The sequence below is a fragment of the Triturus cristatus genome, chromosome 1_1 (genome assembly GCF_964204655.1).
Source record: "Triturus cristatus chromosome 1_1, aTriCri1.1, whole genome shotgun sequence".
Taxonomy (NCBI): domain Eukaryota; kingdom Metazoa; phylum Chordata; class Amphibia; order Caudata; family Salamandridae; genus Triturus; species Triturus cristatus.
In genome coordinates, this window is record NC_140579.1 from 586,534,312 (window position 1) to 586,556,897 (window position 22,586).

At 45.1% G+C, this 22,586-nt stretch overlaps 1 protein-coding gene across 6 annotated transcripts in view; it reads right to left on the bottom strand.

Moving 5' to 3' along the window:
* Window positions 1-22,586, bottom strand: part of TCP11 (t-complex 11) — a 679,396-nt gene that overhangs the window by 135,524 nt on the left and 521,286 nt on the right. For all 6 annotated transcript variants that reach the window (XM_085645656.1, XM_085645672.1, XM_085645665.1 and 3 more), the window contains exon 6: window positions 9,675-9,811. In XM_085645656.1, the coding sequence (XP_085501782.1) occupies window positions 9,675-9,811 (137 nt within the window). The remainder of the gene's footprint in view (window positions 1-9,674; window positions 9,812-22,586) is intronic.

Sequence of the window (22,586 nt, forward strand, 5' to 3'; positions counted from 1 at the left end):
TGGCAAAATATTTTCTTTATAATCTTTTCTACAGAGGAAAAAAAAACAAGCAGTAGGTGCGATGGGTAATGCTTTTTTTTCCCCTTGAAAATAATGTTGTCCCCATTCCACTAGGAATTCCAGAACCTGCACAGTGCAATATTACTTTGCAAGATCATTTAGCCTTTTAAATTTTACATGACAGACATGTGACAGGATCGCTTTGTTAACTTTATTCTATTTTCTTGGTTGACAGGGAAGACAGTGGGATGTATGAATGCAAAGACAAAACCTAAAATGGAGTACAAGGATTAAAAGTAATTAAAAGGTTACATACCTGTAACTGCGATTCTCTAATATTTGTATATTACATTGATTCATATGCTTGAATTATTTCATGTCGTCAGGCTCTGAGAAGACTCAGCAGTCAATGTAAAATAGTAGTATAGATGTACAATCAATACATTTTAAACAGCAGTAGACTGTATGTAGTCAACTTCATAAGACCAAAACTTCAGGTAAGAAAATCGAGAACTCTTGCAATTGAGAACTCTTGCCCTACCAGAACGTTCCAGTTCCCAGATTTCCATGCACACTACAGTGTACAAAAGTGAAATTAGAACCTCATAAAAGGGGTAGAGGGTGAGTGAAAAGATGTACAGGGACACTACTAGTCTCACTACCAAATCATTCCTGGTCTGAACATTGTGCAGTAATGCTTCGTGAAAGTGTGAACTGTTCTCCACATTGCTGCTCTGCAGATTTCTTTACGGGATACTCCATCAAAGAGAGCAGTCATAGCAGCTATACTTCTCATGGGATGCTCTATAACCATTCCAGAAAGTGATCATTTCATTCTTGCGTGAGCCAGTGTGAAGATGTAGAAAGAATGTTGGTAAAGAAATATTCCAATTTAAATGAAATGCAGTATGAACCTTAGGATGTACCCAAGTATTTAAATTCACCTTGTCCATAAAGAATCACAAGTATGGTCCTTGGCACGAAAGTGTGTGCAATTCAATCACCATCTGTAGGAAGCTAGCTCTTTTACCAAAAAGAGTTGTGCTGTGCGAAGGGCCCAGATATTCCTTATAAGTGGACAGGGGCTTGCTCTAGCAATTCAAAGGTGCTCTCATAGGGGGTAGTCTGGTCGAGCAGCCTTAGGCTCATCAGAGGGGGCGGTTAAGACATCTGTTGCATACACATAGTCAACAAATGATACACACGACTCAATAAGGAGATCCACACCAATTTATAACACATATCTTTATATAAATTTAGGCACCAAAATCATCATGTTCAAGTAAATATGTTTTGAGTTAGAAATGAGACGAAAGGAATATACTGCATACAGGTACTTTACAGCGACTTACAGGACCAATCTTCCGGACTTAAGGTAAGTATGAGGCAGGGTCCAAGGCAGCACACACAGGTCACCTTAGGCAGCACTGAGACGTCTGGGTGCAGAAGTGCAATTAAGCGTTGTGTGCATTGTTGAAGTCAATGGGGATTGGTCCGGTTACAAAGAGGCCGCAGGTTTTGGGGGCGGGGGGTAGGGGAGGCGAGTGTGGTTGAACCAACAGGGGGGGCTTGGGTATCACAATGTTCGGGTATGTGGGGACACCATTGGCCCTCTTCTCATGGAGCAGACGGGTGCAGAGGTGTCCTGAGGCATCAGGTTTTTGTCACCGGAGGCACTTGGGGTAGAGGAGGCCTGCACAAATAGGCTGCAGGCGGCACCTGGAAGTCCACAGTTGGCAAACCCAAGGTGGGCTTCGGCTATGGGGACTGCACTGACACCATTGGCCCACTTCAACTCGGGTTAGGGGGCACGGAGCAGTGGTGCTGTCCGGCATCGGTTTTTTTGTGGTTCAGAGTCCTCGCAGCTCTTCTGGGGTGCCTGCAGGATGAAGCGGAGCAGCTCTGCTTCATCACAAGAGTTCCTGAAGTCCTCTGAGGCTTTTGGAAGCACAGGTAGCTGCAGGAAGGGTCGTCTTTGGCGCAATTGTCGAGGACAGCAGACAGGCCGGCAGGGATGGCGTCAAGTCAGTTGCTGGTCTTCTGTTCTTGCTTCTTGTGTCTCTTCAGGGTCTGTTTTCTTCTTTCAGGTCAGCAGGATCTGATTTCCTGGTGCCAGGGACTCACCTAAATACTAGATTTAGGGGCATCATGGGAGTGTAGGGTAGCAACCAATGGGCTACTTACCCCTGGGGTCACTACGCAACCTAAATGACTACTTCCTGTGGGAAGTAGGCATAACCCTGTCCTAGAGTTCCTAATTCTGTCAACACCAAGATGACAGACTTTTCATTTTTGTGCCCATGTCAGGTTAGCCCACCCTAGGGGGTGGAACTAGGCTGAGGTTGAATACGCCTCCCGGACTACTAATTTTGGTGCCAGTCCAGGTGCCAAATGGGCCCTGGGCATGATCAGCAACCCCTCACCTCTGAGAGAAGCCAGAACTTCATACCAAAGGCTCTTTGAAGCACCCTGCCTTGGAATGCTAATTTACAGGTCATGCTGTTGGAGGGGCTATAAACACCCTCTGCCGACAAGACTTTGTTACAGACCTTCTGAGTGTGTAGGCTCTCACCCCTGGGGGTCACAAACTTGTCTGTGGCGGCAGGATGGTCAGAACCAGCCAGCCAGCCAGCACACTAGTAGGTGGTCTCTAAGGTGCCCTCTGGGTGCATGTATTAATAAATCCATCACTGGAATTAGTGGGGGGTTCATTAATACAAGATGTTTGATACCAAACATCTTTGGTTTTAGTGAAGCCATCATGTAGCTGCTGAACTCGTTTTTGACCAGTGCCCAGCACATGTACTTAAAATGCTTTCCATGATCACTTGTACTGGCAGTAACTGAACTGACCAGCACAGGGGCATATCTGCTTATGTAGATTTGTCCAAACATGTAGTATAGTGCACCCTACCTTAGGTCTGTAAGGCCTGCTGTAGGGGTGAATTGTTTATACTGCATGCAGTGTCTGTAGGCATAGCACACAGGCTGAGTGCCATGTTGTATTGTCACTTTTGTCTGAAATGGCAGTTTACATGGACTTGGTGAGGGGTCCCTTAGGGTAGAATAATACATGCTGCCACCCTTAGGGACCCTATGTAGCCTCCTTGCCCTATGGACCAGGGGTACCATTTACTAGGGGCTTACAGGGGGGTGCTAAAGGTATTGCCAATTGAGAAAACAATTGTACCATTTAGGAAGGAGAGCTGGCACTGGGGACCTGGCTAGCAGGAATCCAGTGCACTTCCAGTCAATAATTGCACCGAATACCAGGCAAAAGGTGGGGTGACCATGTCAAAAAGGGGCACTTTCCACGCGAGACTCTCCACCTGGGCAAGAGGAGTGGCCATCCTAATCAGGAAGAGTCCACCATTTAGAACTGAGCGCACCTGGGTGGATCCCACTGGTACATATGTCACGGTCAAGGGTGTGTGGGACAGACGAAACATCACTTTCATTAGTGTATATGCACCTCCCAGGTTACAAAGCCAAACACTAGAGAAGCTCGCTGCGATCCTTCTGGAAGCGGGCTCTGACACTCACATTATTGGAGGAGACTTCAATGATGTAATTGCCCCAAATTGGACCGTACGACAATCCCAACAGGAAGCCCCAAAGAGACAAACCTTAAACGGTTCGCAGACACAGTGACACTAACTGACATATGGCGCAGGCAACATTCCCAGACCAAAGCTTACTCCTTTTATTCAGGCTCCCAACTAGTGGGGAAACATTAGCCAGCTTCAGATAGCCCCCAATGCCATACAATATCTGGGGATTTATGTCACAACAGATAAAGCAGAGGCGCTAAATCGTAATCTCTACAGGGTGCTCAAGGACTTTAGCTCTGGCGTAGAAAGGTGGAAACCCTTACCGTTGATGCTGCTGGGCAGGGCGGCGCTTTACAAAATGATAGTGCTCCCAAAATTCGTATATGTTCTTCAAAACACATATCAACTGATACCAGATGGGGTATTCATTGAAATTGATGACACATTGAGGACGTTCCTATGGGACGGGAAACCCCCGAGGATAGCGCTGGTGACATTGCAAAGCAAACAATATAATAGTGGTATTTCCCTACCTGATATTAGAGCATACTATTGGGCGGCTCATTTAATTGTTGTAAATGAATGGGAATATGTGGCGGGAGACCACCCCACATATGCACTGGAACGCACGCAATTTGCTAGGCGCCCGCACACACACTACCTCTACGGTGGGAAGAGTTCCGCAAAACTCCTCACAGCCACGCAAATTGTGATCGCGGCATGGGAAAAAAGCAGAACGGCAAAGGCCGTGGGACAATCGGGTTACCAGGGAAGCCCCACTTTGGGTGGGGGGCCGGCTTAAATAAATTGCGAAGCTGAGATGATTCGGGAAGTGGGACTTGCTGGGCATCTCGCAAATCAAAGACATAATACATCGTAAAGAGCTGGTAACGGTTTCCTACCTCCAGAAAGAGTACGACATGCGCCAGACACATTACTATAAATACTTGCAGTTAGCACATGCGTGGAGGGCGCAGCATATAGACACAGGCGACCTCCCCGAATACGCCCCTTTAGAGGGACGACTCATAATCGGTGAAATTGGGGAAAAGGCATTCTCCTGGACATATAGAACCATTATCAACAACAAACTGGACTCCCTGCTGAAGTTTAGAGCAAATTGGAGGCAGACCTGGGTGAGATTGAAGACCTGGATTGGGAAATAGCGCTGATGCACCCCTGGGAGGTGGCCATTAAGTCCCGCCTTAGATTGATTCAATTCAAATATCTGCACAGGGCATATTATGATAGAGCTCGACTGCACCGCATAGGGAGGGCTGACACGCCTGACTGCTTACAATGCAACATGACTGAGGGTACATACTTCCACACGATATGGGAATATCAACACATACAGAAATATTAGGTAACCCTGTTGACAGAGCTAGAAGATATTTTAGAGGAGAAAATACCCCTGAACCCCCAGTTTGTTTTGTTGGGCATATATATGGAGATTGACCTCCCCAGACCAAAGCTGACTCTGCTAAATTTTGGATTAGTGGTGGCCAAACGCGACCAAGCCCGAGCATGGGGGGGCCGCACTGAGCCCATCACTGGGCGAATGGAGAAAGGGAATGAATGGACATGTATATGTTAGGAGAAAAAATGGCATATAGCACGGGGCTGCCCTAAAAAGTTCCAGAAAATATGGAAGCTCTGGATAAAGCATTACGGTCTCCTGATAAACAACTCACAGTGATACCCGAGGCGGGGAAGGGGGGGAGACAGGGGGGGGGGCTGGGCGTTCTGCTCCTGCTACCAACAATGAAAGTCCATTTGTTGTTGACCTTTATACTACTGTTGTTGAATGAAAATGTTGAACAAAATCATGTTCCCTGGAAACCCACACTGTTTCTGTACTGAAATTAAAGAAAATGCCAATAAAAACATTTAAAAAAAACACAAAAAAGGGGCACTTTCCTACATCCTCCTTGCAGATGTTATTGCTAATATTTCACCAATACAACACTTTCTTTATATGGAGCATAACCAAGATATCACACCATTCTCAGCTCACTTGCTACCTTTGTATGTTCAGTTTCTCTTGATATGTTTTGCTGCAGAAGCAAAACTGAGGTAGCAGCAGCATACACAGCAACATGCTGTTCAACAGCTTTGAATTTCCTGACTGTCGCGGTTACCTTTGATATTAATTTAGAAGCTGGTCTTTCGCTAGAATAGATAGAAACACTGTCCCATCTTTGATGAAAATTCTGCCATTCACTGCCCCATGAAATACAGCACCCTTTGGTGTCTAACAGTATAGGTGCAGCCCCACCTCTAAGCTCTTCTCTGTGACATATGCTCCTACTGAGAAATATGTGGGCCATGGCAAGCAACTTCACAGACCCATGAGACCATCCACAAGGGCCATGGACTTACTTCACTTCTTATTTGGGAACTTGGCTCAACTTATGTGGCATCAGCTCACTATCCACTGCATGTTGCTGTGCAGTGGCCAGAGGAGGATCTGTGAATCACCACTGACATGGCTATTCCAGGGCTTAAAGAATCATTATTGCTGTGAAATATTTCAGCTTGATCAACACTGCTGGGATCAGTGGGATGTGAGGAAAAGAGTAGAGACATTCCCCTAACCAGTTGATCAAAAGAGCATTCTCCATGGAATCCGGTAGATAATATCAAGTTTGGGCATTTATTGTTGTTAGCATCTACAAACAGGTCGACTTGTGAATAATCCCATTCTTCGTAGATGCCTCGCAGCACTTCTTTATAAGGATCCAGTTGTGATTTTCTTGCATTAGTCGACTGAGGGTATCAGCTTGTTTATTTTGAATCCCGGGTACATGGACTGCTGAAATAGTCGGACCTCTTGCCAACATCCATCTCCAAATGGTTTGGGCTTTGAGGAACAATGGTCTTGAGTGTGTTCCCACCTGCTTGCTCAAATAATACTTTGTAGCTTTATTGTCTGTAGGAACAAGAACGGCACACGTCGTGAATGATTGGAAGAATTACTTCAGAGGCAGATTACAGCTCCTGACTCCAATAGGTTGATATGGTAGGACTTCTTACTCTCTGACCATCTTACCTGACATGGAAAGTCCTGATGAAAAGGTACTCCCTTCAAGAGAATGATTGGACGTCTTCTTGTGATAAAGTTGCCCTGCTCTCTCAGCTCTCCAGTTTCTGGTACCATTGGTCTTCCAACTTGCTGTATTGGCCTCATGTGGAGTGTAGAATTCATAATTAGAAAAATTCACTATTTAATGAACACTAGTAATGAGAAAATCCATCAAGCAGTTGGGTGGAGCGTTTGTTTCAAACAGCAACATTTCTGTTGGATAGATTTGATGCTCTCCTCCAGAAGGACACACTTTTGCAACAATTGTGTCTAATGTAACTCCCAAATAGTTGATCCTTTGTACTGGAGGACTTGTAGAATTCTGAAAGTTGCTTTTTAAAGTAATATTTTGCAGTATGTCCACTGCTGGTTTCATGTGCCCCATTACTAGGTCATGAAAAGATGTTTTTTATTAACCAATCGTCCAGGTATGGGTAAATGATGTTTATATTTCAGGGGTAAGCAGCTTCTACTGACGTGCACTTTGAAAAAGTGTGGGGAGATGACTTTAGTCTGATTGGTAATGATATTTTCCTACCAGGAACCTTAGTAATGTACTGGAATTCCTTCAAGCAGAATATGGAATATGCATCTTGTAGACCTATTGCAAACACCAGTCCCTTTGATGTAATTGGGGATCTAGCAGAAGGACAACTTTCTGAACCTTAGATTCTTATATTAAGAATTGGTCTCAATTCATGCTTTGGTCCTTTCTTTTATATCAGAAAATAACAGCAATAAATTCCTGTTCCCGTTTGGTAAGAAGGCACTTTCCACCGCATTCTTTTGAACTAAGGAGTTCACTTTCTTTTTAAGCAAATCTTGATAATGTTCTAAAGATTTTTTGATGGTATGGTAGGTGGAAACAAACTTGAGCAAATATCCATAAACCTTTGTGTCACTTGAATTCCTTCTTCTTCTTGAGGCTTTTAATGTGTCAATTTTTGACTTCATGAGCACCATCTCATAATCTGCATGAAAGCTGAAAAGTGAAGTGCCTGAAAATGTAAAGTTAAAAATTCTGTAGTGGCTTCTGGTTTTAAGCCCGTAAACAACAACCAGTCATGGCATTTAATACACATTCTGTGGCAATACCCATGAGCAGGTACGTCGGAGGAATCTTGTGCAGTGCTTGCAACTTGCATGCGACTTGATTGGACACCAGTATTAATTCCTGAAAGATTTACTGAAAATCCTGTCTGTCCTCCACTGGTAGCTTTTCAATAAACCTCTGTAAAGAGTCCCAAAGGGATCCATCGTACTGGCCTAGCAAGGCTGTGGCACTTGCTGTTTTCATGCAGCTGCTGTACCACACAATTCTCTTCCCACTAATTCCATCTGCTTCCCCTCTTTATCTGGAGGAACAGAGAAGGAAGGTGTGATGGCATGAGATTTTCTCGCCGCTGATGCAATGACAAAATCCTTAGGAGGATCAAACCTAAGGAAGAGAGGGTTTCAATATGACGATTTTTATTTTTTCAGCAGTCTAATAGGAGCAGATCTCGCAGAAGCTGGAGATAAAAAAAAGTGGCATTCATGTTCCAACAGATGTGGAACCAAGGTCAATAAGGGTCTAGATGATGCACTCTGATGTAGTATTTCAGAGATCACCAACATAGTGCTGGTAGGAGTTGGGATAGGTATGTTCAGCTTTGCCGCTCATTAGTAGTGATGTAATCAACCAATGATACTCTTACCAGAGGGGAATCGGATAAAGTTGTCTCTGATGGAGGAGTGGTCTGAAGTGTAAGGAACATGAAGGAGAGTGCCACATCTTCTAAAGGTGCTTATGGAACTTGAACTTTCACTACAGCTTCTACGGTGCCTAGGAGGAGATTAAGAGTGTGATCTCCTTTTTTGTGGGGTCAACTTAGGGAGCAGGTTTAGGTGGCACCTGAGGAACCACTGGTGACTTTAGTCGCTGCGCTGACTTTAAAGGCAGAGGAATAGCAGATGGTTATGGAGAAAAATATGGAGAGGGAGACCTTCATGTTGAAGGAGTAGGGAGCAATCTGACCACAGTTGTTACTTCTCTGTTGGGTGAATACACAAGAGTCTGAAAAACATGGTACTCTTCCCCTTTTAAGGCAACTGATCCAATCCACTGAAGGCTTCTGTGAATGATATCATCTTGTAGATGGTCATAATGTCGGTGGAGAGGGTCTCCTTAGTGTCATTGGAGGTAGCACCAACGTCACAGGAGGTGGTCTTGACTTAATGTGACTTCTCGATGTCATGGATGTACCATGTCTTGATGGCAAGCATGTTGCCACAGTACCTGTTCTCCAAGTTGAAGTCCTCAATGTAGAATGAGGAGGTTGTCTTTTTTCTTACTTTGTACGCTCTTTATATCTATCCCTTTGGTAGTCATTTGAGCGATGAGGGCGAGATAGAGGGGAAAACCTCTGCTTACACCTTTTGGCAACCTGAACTTGCCTCCTGAAGTCTCACTTGCAGGTTGCACAGCCTGATATTTTGTCTATCCTTCAGGACCCTGTTTTTACAATGTCCCCAGTCTTGAAGGATGGTGATCCTCTGGAAGGCATACAATACAGAGGTCATAGAGAGGTCATGAAGCAGAGCAAGTAACATAAAGTGAAAGCATTCTGACTGGAAAAAAAAAAGATTCCAGTCTGAAGTTAGACGAAAAAATGCTCTCATTCTGAGGGATGTTGAGTAAGGAGAAAACATTAAATGACCTAGAGGCACAGTGCCAGTTTTTCTGCTTTACTTGTGCTGCCTCCCTTCTATCATTGACATACATTCCCTTTATTTCCCCCCTTTTGTTTTTTTTAAAGAGGTTTATGAGTGATATTTCTAGCTACTTTAGATGTAGTGAATACTTTCTTGCAATTAGAGATACTTTTAAAATGATTAGCCTTCTTTAGGCAACAAAGTCAATGGTATTCCATGTATATGGGCTGGACAATTCTGTGCTTATGACTTTGATAAGGATCCCCTGATAGAGAATTCTTCAATAATTGGGTAAATAAGATGCATTTCCCACGCCCATTTATGATGTTTCATGGACCACCTACCTGGCTGTCTGTCAAGCAGCTCCTGGAACTTTCCTCTCTCAAATTCCACAGATTGGTGCTGCAGGTGGGGCCGCAGACTGAAGATAGCAAAGTTGGTCATGTCAAGTTTCATGAGGTCCAGCACGTGGAAAATCTCCCTATATGTGTCAGGGGCGGGGGGAGGGTGCAGGGAGACAGGGAAGAACCGCCATTAATACTTGACCATTTTTTGTGCTACATCTCCTGCTGAACCGCCCCAAACCACTGGTTTCAATCAAGGATCTAGTTCACCCAGCTTCTAAACATTTCCAAGTTATAAAACACAGATTCTATTTGAAGAAATATTATGGACAATTCATTACAAGAGCTAACATTTGTCCTGTAGTCACTGCCTGCTACAGATTTTGCCATCTTTCTAGATGATTATGAACAAGAAGGGGTTGGGCCCATTTAAGGCACCCACACCAGGCCTCTATAAATAACAGAACTATACAGTGTATGAGTGCTACAGTTCATTTGAAAACTACAAAAACAGGAACACCGTATTGGATTTAGTTGTCTTAGTGATTTAATTCACCTTCAATTTTTACTTTGCTTCTTTGTAAAAAAGAGTCATGGACTTTTCAAACATGTTGTACATGAAAGAACACCGGTTCAAGACATATATAAAACATACATAATCACAAGAATAAATACAAAATGAACAAGCATTTGCAATGCAACAGGTCTCGCATTTGCGAGAGTTTGAGCTATTGGCATTGTAAATGGCAAGGTCTTTTATTTGTGTTTTGAAAACCTGCAAGTGGTGTGTAAACATGCACTTTGTACTTATAGTCCTTGCTTACGAGAAGCAAGGCTGGCAGTAACTACGCCTCTTGTGCTGCCAGCCTTCCTTCTCGTAACCAAGGAGTATAAGTACAAAGTGCGTGTTTAGGCATTGCTTGCAGGTTTTCATAACACATAAATATAAGACATTGATTTGATTTGATTTTATAATTTTATATAGCGCTGAATCACCCCTAAGGGTATCTCTGCGCTTGCAACAGGGACTGTCTTGAGCTAGAAAAGGTGTGTTTTCATCAATTTTCTGAAACGAAGGAGAGACATTTCCATGCGAAGATATAGGGGAAGACTGTTCCAAAACAAAGGAGCCAAGTAAGAAAAGGCCCTGCCACCAGAACGGGCTTTATTTATTCTAGGAACATGAAGAAGTTTTTTAGATCCTGATCGAAGTGAAGATATAGGATTATATACCTTCAGTTTCCTGGTTATATAGCAGGGGCTAAGCTCATTAAGAGCCTTGAAAATCATGCAACCTGTTTTAAATTGCACTCTTTTTCTAATAGGCAACCAATGTAATTCATGCACTAAAGGCTGGGAGGGGGTTCTAGCCGGAGAATCCGTAACCAGACGAGCAGCTATATTCTGAATAACCTGCAATTTGTTCAATGAGGCAGCGTGAGCAGAGATAAGAAGAGCATTACAATCAATCTTGCTCATGAGCAAGGCCTGAATTAGAGTCTTCCTGGTAGAAAAAGGAAGCAACGGGAAAACTCTTCTAAGTAAACTTAGAATGAAATAGCAAGACCCAGCAATAGTATTAACATGGGTCTGCAAGGTAAGTTTATTATCAAGCTTAATGCCCAGATTTTTCACTACCTCTTTAGGTGCAGGGGCATTATCCAGCTCCTCCGGCCACCAGCTGGGTGACCAACAGATGTCAGCACCTCCGAACAGCAGAATCTCCAATTTCTCAGAGTTTAACTGGAGATAGTTGGTTTTCATCCAGGAGGCAATAGCCAACATGCCCTGAGAAAAGATAGTTTGAATATCTGATCTCCTTTTGTCGAAGGTGAGGAGGAGCTGAGTATCGTCTGCGTAAGAGATAGGGTTAAACCCCTAATCCCTCATCAGTTTAGCCAGGGGCGTCACATAGATGTTAAATAAAGTAGGGCACAAACATGAGCCCTGCGGGACGCCTCTGGTAACCTGTGTGCGAGCAGATGTAAAAGGACCCATAGACACTGCCTGGGTACGGTTGGACAAGAAATCTGCCAACCAGCTCAAAGCAGGTCCGTTTATGCCAAGCTCTAATAATCTGTGCAAGAGAACTTGGTGGGAAATGGTATCAAATGCTGCTGAAAGGTCAAGCAGCACCAAAAGTGCCGCCTGACCTTGATCTAAAGCCATTCTGATGTTATCCATGACCTCCACCAAGGCAGTCTCGGTACTATGCTTGGCACGAAAACCTGACTGAGAGACATCCAAAGCACCAGTAGACTCAAGAAATGCAGATAAGTGCTTGTTAATATGCTTCTCCGTAATCTTGCTCTGTAGCGGAAGCAACGAAATTGGTCGATAGTTTGACAGTTCCTCATGAGAGATGTTAGAGTTTTTTCGGATGGGAAGAATTTGTGCGTGTTTCCATCTTTGAGGAAGACAAGCCAATTTCAAAGAAGTATTGATTATAGAACAAAGTGGGGGCGCCAGCTGAACCGCAAATCTAGAGGAGATTTTAGCCGGGATAATGTCTAGAGGGGATCCAGACCTGGTGCATTGCAGGAGAGTTTGCACTTCTGTGATGGTAATAGCTGGAAATGAAGTCAGACAAGGTCCTTCACTATTAGGGTATAATGTGATCTCCGCAGGAATAGGAGTGAAAGTATTAGAGAGGATGATATTTTGATAGATTCTCTCAATTTTTTGTACAAAAAAGGAGAAAATATCATCACATAATGTCTGAGAAAAACTAACCCTGGTCTGGCAGGATGTGGGGTTAGTAAAATCCCGTACAATTTGAAAAAGCATCCTGGCATTATTTCCTGCCTGTTCCAAAGTCTCTGCAATGTGATTTTTACGGGCCAGTTTAACATTTTTATGATAGCTTGCCATAGCAGCTTCATAAGTAATTTTAGCTTGCTCGTTGTGTGAGCGTCGCCAAATCCGCTCCAATTTTTTACAAGCACTTTTCTCCTCGCGTAAGCCTGGCGTATACCAGCCAGTAGCAGACCTTTTAGGTGAATATCTGAGAGGTTTGAGAGGAATTACTTAGTTACCAACTCTCAAATCGAAAAATTCAAGCTGCAGATCTATATCCCCTTGCATACTGTTCCAATCCCACTCAGCAAACAATTGGTCAAGATGGTTGGCCGTTAATTTGTGCCAGGGTCTGTACTGACGGGTAACAAGTTTGTTTACTTATCACAAGAGGATGGTCAATAGGACCCAGCAATTGGAAATTTATCATAAAATGATCGGACCATGTAAGCGGGACAGTTTCCCCACATTTAATATCCAAAGAATTGGCAAGAATAAGATCCAAAGTGTGGCCAGCAATGTGGGTGGGAGCGATGTTAATGATCTCTAAACCTCCAACAGCTAGATCTTGCAAGCACAGTCTGGCATCTTGATTGGAGGCATCTTCACTGTGGATGTTGAAATCCCCAATCAAGAGAAATTTACGTGTGGTGATTAAATAAGGAGAAATAAATTCAAGCAGTTGGCTGGTGAAATTAGATATAGACCCAGGTGGTCTATAAACTAGAGCGCCTTTCCAAATGCAACACGCAGAGAGGTCCAATCTAAAAACAATACATTCAAATGCTTCTGTCCCCATCTGATCAAGGATAGTGACAGTCAGTTCCTCTTTATAGATTAGGGCTATCCCCCCACCCGCTTTACCTATTCTATCCCGCCTGAATACGATAGCCCTCAGGTATAGCTAGAGCAATGGCCGGAGTAGAGGAAGGTTTAAGCCAGGTCTCAGTAATGAAACCCATGTCGGGCTTCTGATCGGTCAAAAGATCCCATACCTCTGCGGAATGTTTAGCCAAAGATCTAACATTGGCCAGAATACAGTTCCATGCCTGGTACTGCACAATGGGAGGTGAATCACTGTGGGGCTCCGATCGAAGAGAATCAGGTAGGCATAAACAGTCATATGATAATGTAGTAGGCGGAGTGAGACAATGGCAATGCATACTTTGGAACTTGCAGCTCGAACATGAAAAGGGACCCTCCAAGAGGCCATAGCACAAAGTATTACAGCGCAACCTATTTACAGATAGCAACTGCTCACGTGAATATGACCATGCTGGATTATACACGGGTCCTAATGATGACAGCAAACTATCAGGGTGTCTGGCGGCTGGCGGTGTCCTGGCGCGGACGGGCGCAGACGGGCTTGCGGAGGCGCGCGCCATCGGCACGCCCGCTGCGCACGCGCACTGCGCGCTAGCATGGGACTGCTCTTAAAGCCCCCGTGATGAAAAGACTAGAGCGCTGCCCAAAATGGCGGCCTATAAAGTCCCAGTCCCTCAAATAACCACGTAAAGACTCGCTAAATAGCGAGAATGGATCAACTTTTAATGTGCGGGTAAGAGCGAATGAGCAAGGAAATAAAACAGACAATTTTAAAATAATCAGATGAACTCGGCATAAAATGCACAAACAAACAGTTACACCGGCAATCTCCTTCCCTTCGTGTTAGGAGAGGGGAGGGAGCCGGGGAATAAATTAAAAATGATCTAACGAGCAGTTAGAGCGTTCAGCCAACAAAACACAATTCCTACAAGGAATCCGCTATCGCGCTGCGCGCTAGCATGGGACTGCTCTTAAAGCCCCCGTGATGAAAAGACTAGAGCGCTGCCCAAAATGGCGGCCTATAAAGTCCCAGTCCCTCAAATAACCACGTAAAGACTCGCTAAATAGCGAGAATGGATCAACTTTTAATGTGCGGGTAAGAGCGAATGAGCAAGGAAATAAAACAGACAATTTTAAAATAATCAGATGAACTCGGCATAAAATCCACAAACAAACAGTTACACCGGCAATCTCCTTCCCTTCGTGTTAGGAGAGGGGAGGGAGCCGGGGAATAAATTAAAAATGATCTAACGAGCAGTTAGAGCGTTCAGCCAACAAAACACAATTCCTACAAGGAATCGGCTATCGCCATTTACAATGCCAATAGCTCAAATGCTCCCAAAGGCGAGAACTATTGCATTGCAAATGTTTGTTTTTAAAAGTTAAGGCAACGAAACGTTGGTCAGGTTCCAAGCCAGTTCAGATTTCAGGGGAAGCAGCATGCACAATGTAATTTGTTTTATTTATTTATGTACTTACCAACGTTCGGCCGTATGCCGGAGTTTACTACCCCCCACCCTGCCCCTCCGCCTCACCGCCCCGCAACACTCCCTCCAGGAGCCGTTACTGAGGACAGCTTGTTTTAGTATCCAAGGCTTTAGAGTCAAAATGTGTGATCCTTTGTACACCAGTCTTATTAAAGCGGCCTTTTGCACATATAGTCAGTTGTTCTTGGATGCGCCGTCCCGCCTGATGTAGGTTGTTTTAACTATTTACATGTATTTAAATAGCTTTGCATCAGGCGACGACGCAGAAATTAGCATTAAAAACGTTTCCAATGATTATATTTTAAACTGTAAACATTTCACAATGAAGTCATCCCAGTAAAAACTGACGGGTCGAAATCATTTATACACACTGGCAAATATAACAACGCTAAGCTAATAAGCGTTCCTTTAATTAATAACCAAGCATACCAAAAAGCCCTTTGTTTAGTCCCTGTTTTGTTTCTAGTGTTCAATCGTAAAAATTCGAGCACAGCGTGCGCATCAGAAACAGATGGCTCCTTCAGCTGTGCAAAAGTGCGGAGGCCATATTGGAATGGGCACACCCTGAAGAACTCTTTCGTCTTTCTCTGGTAGTTTCCCGTTCTCCTTCCATGCTTCGAAGTTACGCCGGAAGTGCTTCCGTTGTTACTCTGGTTGCTAGGTTACAGGTCATGCTTGCAACAAACCGAGTTGAAGTTTGCAATTGTATAGCAATATAGGAACCCCCTAGTCTGCAGGGAGGAGAGCCAGCTATGGCCGACAACGAGACGGAGATAGAGGCACCCCCTAATAGTTAATTCATGCAAGTGCCTTGTAAATGGTACTTGGGTACCTAGGGCATTGGGCGTGAAGAGGGTCCCCTAGGGACCCCTCACCTAGGCCCTGCAGACTGCCACTGCAGCATGCATGGCCTGGTGCAGACAAAACGACAAGGTCGACATGGCACACTGCCTTTGTGCCATGCCAATTTGCACTGTCTAAGGTATAGGTAAATGCAAAAAGAATAAATAATGAACAGAATGCAGAACAATGTCATACATTCACCCCAGTACATAGATCTTGGTCTAAACCCATCGCTTCTTTGCTCCCCATGCCATTCCAGTTTGAACCAAGCCATATGCAAATGGGAACAGTCCAGCCTGAACTGCCAGGCTAGGTCCTCCCTGGACTGGAAACAAGCATCCCGGTTTCTGGGTTTCACCCCTCATCAGCCAGGATAGCTTGAGTCAAGTGGCATGGAGAGCACGGGACCCACGTCTGGTCATACCTGTCCCACTCGGGGTGACAAATGCAAAAAGAACAAATGGACAGAACAATGTCATAAGAACAAATGATGGACAGAATGCAGAACAATGTCATGAACAAATGATGGACAGAATGCAAGACAATGTCCCAGGCTCACTGTGCCTCTGGATTCAAGCTAACCTGGCTGATGAGGGGTAATGCCCTGAAATCGGTCCCACGATGCTGGTTTCCAGTCCAGGGAGGACCTGGCTTGGCGGTTCGGGCTGGACTGTTCCCATGAGGCACAGGGTCAAGGCTGATTTGCATATGGCTGGGTATAAACTGGGATGGTGAGCAAAAGAACGATGGAATAAACCCAGATGTACTGACTTTGGGCGAATGTTTGATTTGCTCTGCATTCTGTCCATCTGTGTCTCTTTTGCTTTTTTTGCCCTAAGGTATAGGTAAGTCACTGGTCTAGCAGGCCTTCCAGCCCTAAGGCAGGGTGCAATATACCACGTGTGGGCATACCTGCCGGAGTAGATATGTCCCTACAATATTTAAGTCCATTCTTAGATATTATAAGTGCTAAGGAAGCCAAAGAAAGTATATTGGCTGGAAACTAGACACCTCGAGCTCCCCAGCACCATAATGGCTTCTCTGAAACCAGGAGTGTTTGGTACAAAACTACTTCTTTCAATAAACCCACACTGATGGCACTGATGGATTTATTGACCGTGTACTCAGCAGGCATCTCAGGGGTGCACCCTGAAAATCCACCAACCCTGGTGTGGTCACAGACTGGCTGTAGGCAGCCTGCCACCATTAGACATGTTTGTGACCCCCAGCCTCTCCTGCTAGCAGCCCCCAGATTACACCCCCACTTTGTGCAGGAAAACCGGTGGAAGAGGCGAAGTTAAGCACACTTTTCAGTCCCCTGCATCTTGAAGAAGAGAGAAAGCTTCTAATCAGGGCTAGGACAATGCCCCCTCCCACAGTAAGGTGGAATAATATAGGTTGTTGTCACCCCAAGGGGTGGTGCACATTGGTCCTACCTGTTACTCCCTTAAAATGCCCCCTAAATCTAGCATTTAGAACACTTTAGGCCAAAAGTAACTAATATGGCAAGATCTGAGAAGGCTTTATTTGAAGCGGATGATGAACATTATTCCTTCACCAAACACAGAAACACTTCCACTTAGCATTGCAAGTCTGATTGGTAGTTGGAGCATGAGATTGCACCAGAATCGGTTACACTTTTGTGGGAGATCCAGATGGCCAAATTCTAGGTGGTTAGGTACCATGCTGTCAAGCTCAGAGACTTGGGATTGTGGTGCAGATTCTCTCCTCTATGTCTTCTGGGCAACATCCTGGAGAGCACCTTCAAAGAAACAGCTAGACATGCTGCCAGCTTCAGCAGCTCGCTGCAACAATACTGGCGAGGCCACGCTGGAGCAATGAGAATCAGATTGCAACGGTCTATCTTCGCTTTCTTCAACACACTGGAGAAGGTGGAACGATGTAGGCAAATATCTTGGCCCAGCTGATCGAAAGAACATTTGCCATCATCCCAGGATGCCAAAACCTGCTTGCTAAGCACAGGCATTTTTTGTTGCTCAGAGTCGCAAATAGATCCATTGAGGGTGACGCCAAGGATTGAAGAGATAATCCACCTGCCTCTGTTCTAATTCCCACTCGTGAAAAATCTGTAATTTACCGGCTGAGTGCATCCGCCTGATCGTCCTAGCAGATGTTCCACAGCAATCTCTATCCTGTGAGAAATTGCCCAGTTCCACAGCAGCTAAGCTTCTTCTGAAAGGATCATGAATCCCGTTCCTCCTTGCTTGGCTATGTAGAAGACAGATGTGTTGTCTATTCTGACTAGGACCGGCTGACCTGCCAATCGGGGAAGGAACGCTTGTAAACTCAGTCTTATGGAGCAGAGTTACAAAACATTGATGTGTAGCTTCTTTTCTGCATCTGACCAAAGACCTCTGGTTAAAAGATCTTGCAGGTGGGCTCCCTATACGTCCAGGGACAAATCTGTGGTGAGTAATAGCCTTTCTGTTACTGGTAGTAAAAGAGAGACCTGCAGTTAGGTTTCCTGGAATTCTCCACTAGTTCAAAGCTTGTTTTAAACGCCTTGTGATGCAGACCATGTTGCCCTTTGAGTCTTCCACCTGTTTCCATTGCAAATCCAGCTCCTGCTGAATAGGTCTCATACGAAGCCTGCAAAAAGGAATAAGACTTATACATGATGCTATCATACCCATTATGGACTTGCATAGCCTCACTTTGATTGCTTTCCAGCAATAGTCTTTGACAATGTCTGTTACTTTCTTATTCTTTCTGACAATGGAAAGGCTTGCTCCAACTGAGTGTTGAGTATTTTTTTTTTTTTTTAATAGGATCTTTGTTTGGGGCACCAACTTAGATTTCTCCTTGTTCAAAGTGAGGCTTAATCTCTGGAAGAAAACAAGTTACTTACCTGTAACTTTGGGTTCGAGGCATATGAGCTGCAGATCACACACTTAAGATAAGATCGCCATCTGGTGTTGGGCTCGGATGCTTGCAGGTTGTTGTTGTCTTCGGAAGAAGTCTTTTGGTCACGAGATAGGTGACTCCTCCCTTGGACTACAGTGTGCATGGGCATCCACTCCATCCTCAGATTGTTTTTTTCCGCCATTGGGTTCGGATGAAACTTTTCCACTCCGGTAGAAAACTTCTAAACCAAGCTTTTCGAAGCGAAAAACCTTTATAATTTTCATCGATACACCTTTACTCGACATCCAATTCATCGGGCCGGTTCCGGACGTCGACGCGGGCGATTAAACCTATCCGCGCCGTGAGGCCTGCGGCTCATGGAAAGGACGCCGTTTAAAAAATGCCCCCAATGTGGAGCAAAATTCCCGCACAGTGACCATCACAAGGTCTGCAACCTGTGCCTGTCACCGGAACACGACGAATCCAGCTGTACAGCCTGCACCGCATTCCGATCCAAGAAGACCATTCGGGATCGAAGAGCTCGACGCCATATCATGGCACACAGACCAGCTACGGAACCAGAGGACATCTTTGATGAGGGCCCCATGTCCCGGAAGAAGATTCCGAGGAACTTCAAATTATATCAGAAGCAGACGACTCCGACGACCCCATTACTCCGGGGCAACGCGCGAGTACAGATGCATTGGTCAAGACTTCGCCAGCTGGCCCCAGTCGCGACCGAAAACAACCTTCAGAAGCCCCGCCTTCGGGCTCAGCTCCGAAGAAATACAAGCCTTCAGGTGGCTCGGGCCCGAGCAAACCACATATTATTGTACCCCCAGCACCTTTGGCACCGAAGACACAAGACCTCTCGGCACCGAAGCCGGCTCCGGCACCTTTGGCACCGAAACCATCGAGGCCCATAGACAAACCGGCACCGAAAGCTCCCAAGCTTAAAGACTCCATTTCGGCACCGAAACCTTCATCGGCACCGAAACCTTCATCGGTACCGAAACAACCGGCTAAGGTCTATACTACACCTCCTAAAGACTCTACCGATCACCCAAAACATAGATCGGAACCGAAAAAAATCGGCGCCAAAGTCTGTTCCTGAAGACCAAGAACATTTCCACCCAGATCCAACGCAAAAGGATCTATATTAATCCAAAAACTGGACATGTCACTGCTGGGCCATGTAAGAAAAGGAAGCTAGACACAAACACCTTCTCCAGCTCCTGTAAAGAAGAAGGACTCAGCCACCTCACCCATTCCTCCTTCCTCTCCTGTACGACCTCTTAACCCACCCCACCCCCTGCCTCCACCACCATTACCTCTACCATCTCCTTCACATACACTACCTCCACAGGATGATGATGATGACCTAGGGGGAGGGGGTGATCCGGATGATCTTAATGATCCTAATGATCATTTCACAAATCCGGATATTGTACCATTAGACGACTGGGCTTTCCCTCTGCCTGATATACCTGATCCTACTACATACCCTTCAAAACCCTCACCTCCAGATGACCACCTGGGGTTTGGACAACTAGTACAAAGAGCAGAACTTTACCATGGCGTCACCATGCACTCAGATGCACCCGAGGAAGACTTCCTTGTAGACACTTTTGAGCAGTCTCAGAAATCAGTTCAAATTTTACCTATGATTAAAGGGGTCATAAATCACGCCACAGAAGTTTTTAAGGACCCCGTACGGGCCAGAGTACTTAACCCTCGAATTGAGAAAAAATATAGACCTGCCCTAGAAGATCCTTCTTACATTAAAGGACAGCTCCCTCTGGATTCTTTGGTGGTTTCCAACGCAAGGAAGCGGGCTAACTCCCAAACAACAGGAGATACACCGCCCCCAGACAAAGAATCCAAACTATTAGAAGCCTCGGGCAAAAGAGTAGCAGCACAAGCAGCTAACCATTGGCGTATTGTCAACACACAAGCCCTATTGGCAAGCTATGATAGGGCTCACTATGATCAGTTAGAAGATCTCATACAACACCTACCAGACCAATACAAGACCCGGGCAAATGACCTTATACAAGAGGGAAAGCTCATCTCAAATGCCTCAATTAAATGTGCACTTGTCGCTGCAGACACTGCCTCTAGAGCAATCAATACAAGCGTACTTCTTAGACGCCATGCATGGCTACGTATTTCAGGCTTTAAGCCAGAAGTACAAAGTACCATAATTAGCCAACCATTTAACCAAGAGCAACTGTTTGGACCAGCAGTAGATACTGCACTTGAAAAAATGAAGAAAGACACAGAGACTGCTAAGTCCATGGGAGCATTGCAGTCTCCACAACCACGTGGCTCCTTTCGACTCTCCTTCTATAGAGGAGCATCCAAAAATATTGGAGCAGACACCTCCTCCACGTTCAAAACCTCTACACAAACATCCCCCAATAGAGGATATTTTAGAGGAGGATATAGGGGAAACAACACCAAGGGACGAGGTCGAGGCAATACCAACACTCGTACCTCCCCCGCCACTAAACAGTGACTTTCCTCCACTCCCCCCAGACCATTCCACTCCAGTCGGGGGAAGACTCAAACAGTTCCTACCTGTCTGGAATTCCATTACAACAGACAAGTGGGTAAGACAAATTATCCAGTATGGTTACTGCCTGGAACTCACAAATACCCCCCCACATATACCACCCAAACAGCGTTCCATGTCGCCAGACCATCTTACACTCCTCAAGCAAGAGGTTCTCTCCTTGCTTCAAAAACACGCAATAGAGCCAGTTCCCTTCCAACACCAGGGCACAGGGGTATACTCTCTATACTTCCTAATCCCCAAGAAGGACGAGACGTTAAGACTCATACTCGACCTCAGACTCCTAAATCGGTACATACACTCAGATCATTTTCATATGATCACTCTTCAACAAGTGCTTCCACTATTACAGAAAGGCGATTTCCTTGCTACACTAGATCTCAAGGATGCCTATTTTCACATTCCCATGCATCCTGCTCACAGGAAATATCTAAGATTCCTGATAGACGGGCAACACTATCAGTTTACTGTCCTCCCATTCGGAGTAACAACTGCGCACAGAGTATTCACCAAATGCCTAGCAGTAGTAGTAGCGCATCTCAGGAGACAACAAATTCATGTCTTCCCATATCTCGACGATTGGCTCATAAAAGTCAATTCATTCAACAAATGCGTTCTACACACTCACCAAACTATTAAAATTTTACACAACTTGGGATTCACCATCAACTATCCCAAATCTCTACAACCCTCCCACATACATCAATATCTGGGAGCCACCATAAATACCTCCAAGGCCATAGCTTATCCCAGCCCAGCCAGGATAGCCAATATACAAGCTCTCATCTTAAAATTTCAATCCCAACACTCTCTCCCAGCAAGAGTGTTCATGCAACTCATAGGCATGATGGCGTCATGCATCTTCATTATGCCTTATGCACGACTTCAAATGCGTCCCTTGCAAGAATGTCTAGCACGTCAGTGGAACCAGGCTCACGGACAACTTACGGATCTGGTGTTAGTGGACAGTCGCTCACATCGCTCACTAAAATGGTGGAACACCATAAACCTGTCCAAAGGGCGGCCGTTCTTAGAGCCTCTTCCACAGATAGTGCTAACAACCGACGCATCTCTCACAGGGTGGGGAGCCCATCTCCTAGGACACACCACTCAGGGCAAATGGACCACTCAACAAAAAGTGCTCCATATCAATTACCTGGAACTACTGGCAGTGTTCCTAGCAATAAAATCATTCCAATTACATCTAAAGAACAAAACTGTCCTCATCCGAACGGACAACATGACAGCCATGTTTTACATACAGAAACAAGGAGGCACACATTCTCTCCAACTGTCCCAGCTCGCACAGAACATTTGGAGATGGGCAATTCCCCAGAACATCTACCTGCTAGCAGAACACCTTCCAGGAGTTCACAATCAGATTGCCGATTTGTTGAGTCGACAAACCCAACAGATCCACGAATGGGAATTACACCCACAAGTCCTACTCCCATTCTTCCAAAAATGGGGCCAACAAGACATAGACCTGTTCGCCACACACGAAAACGCAAAATGCCCAAC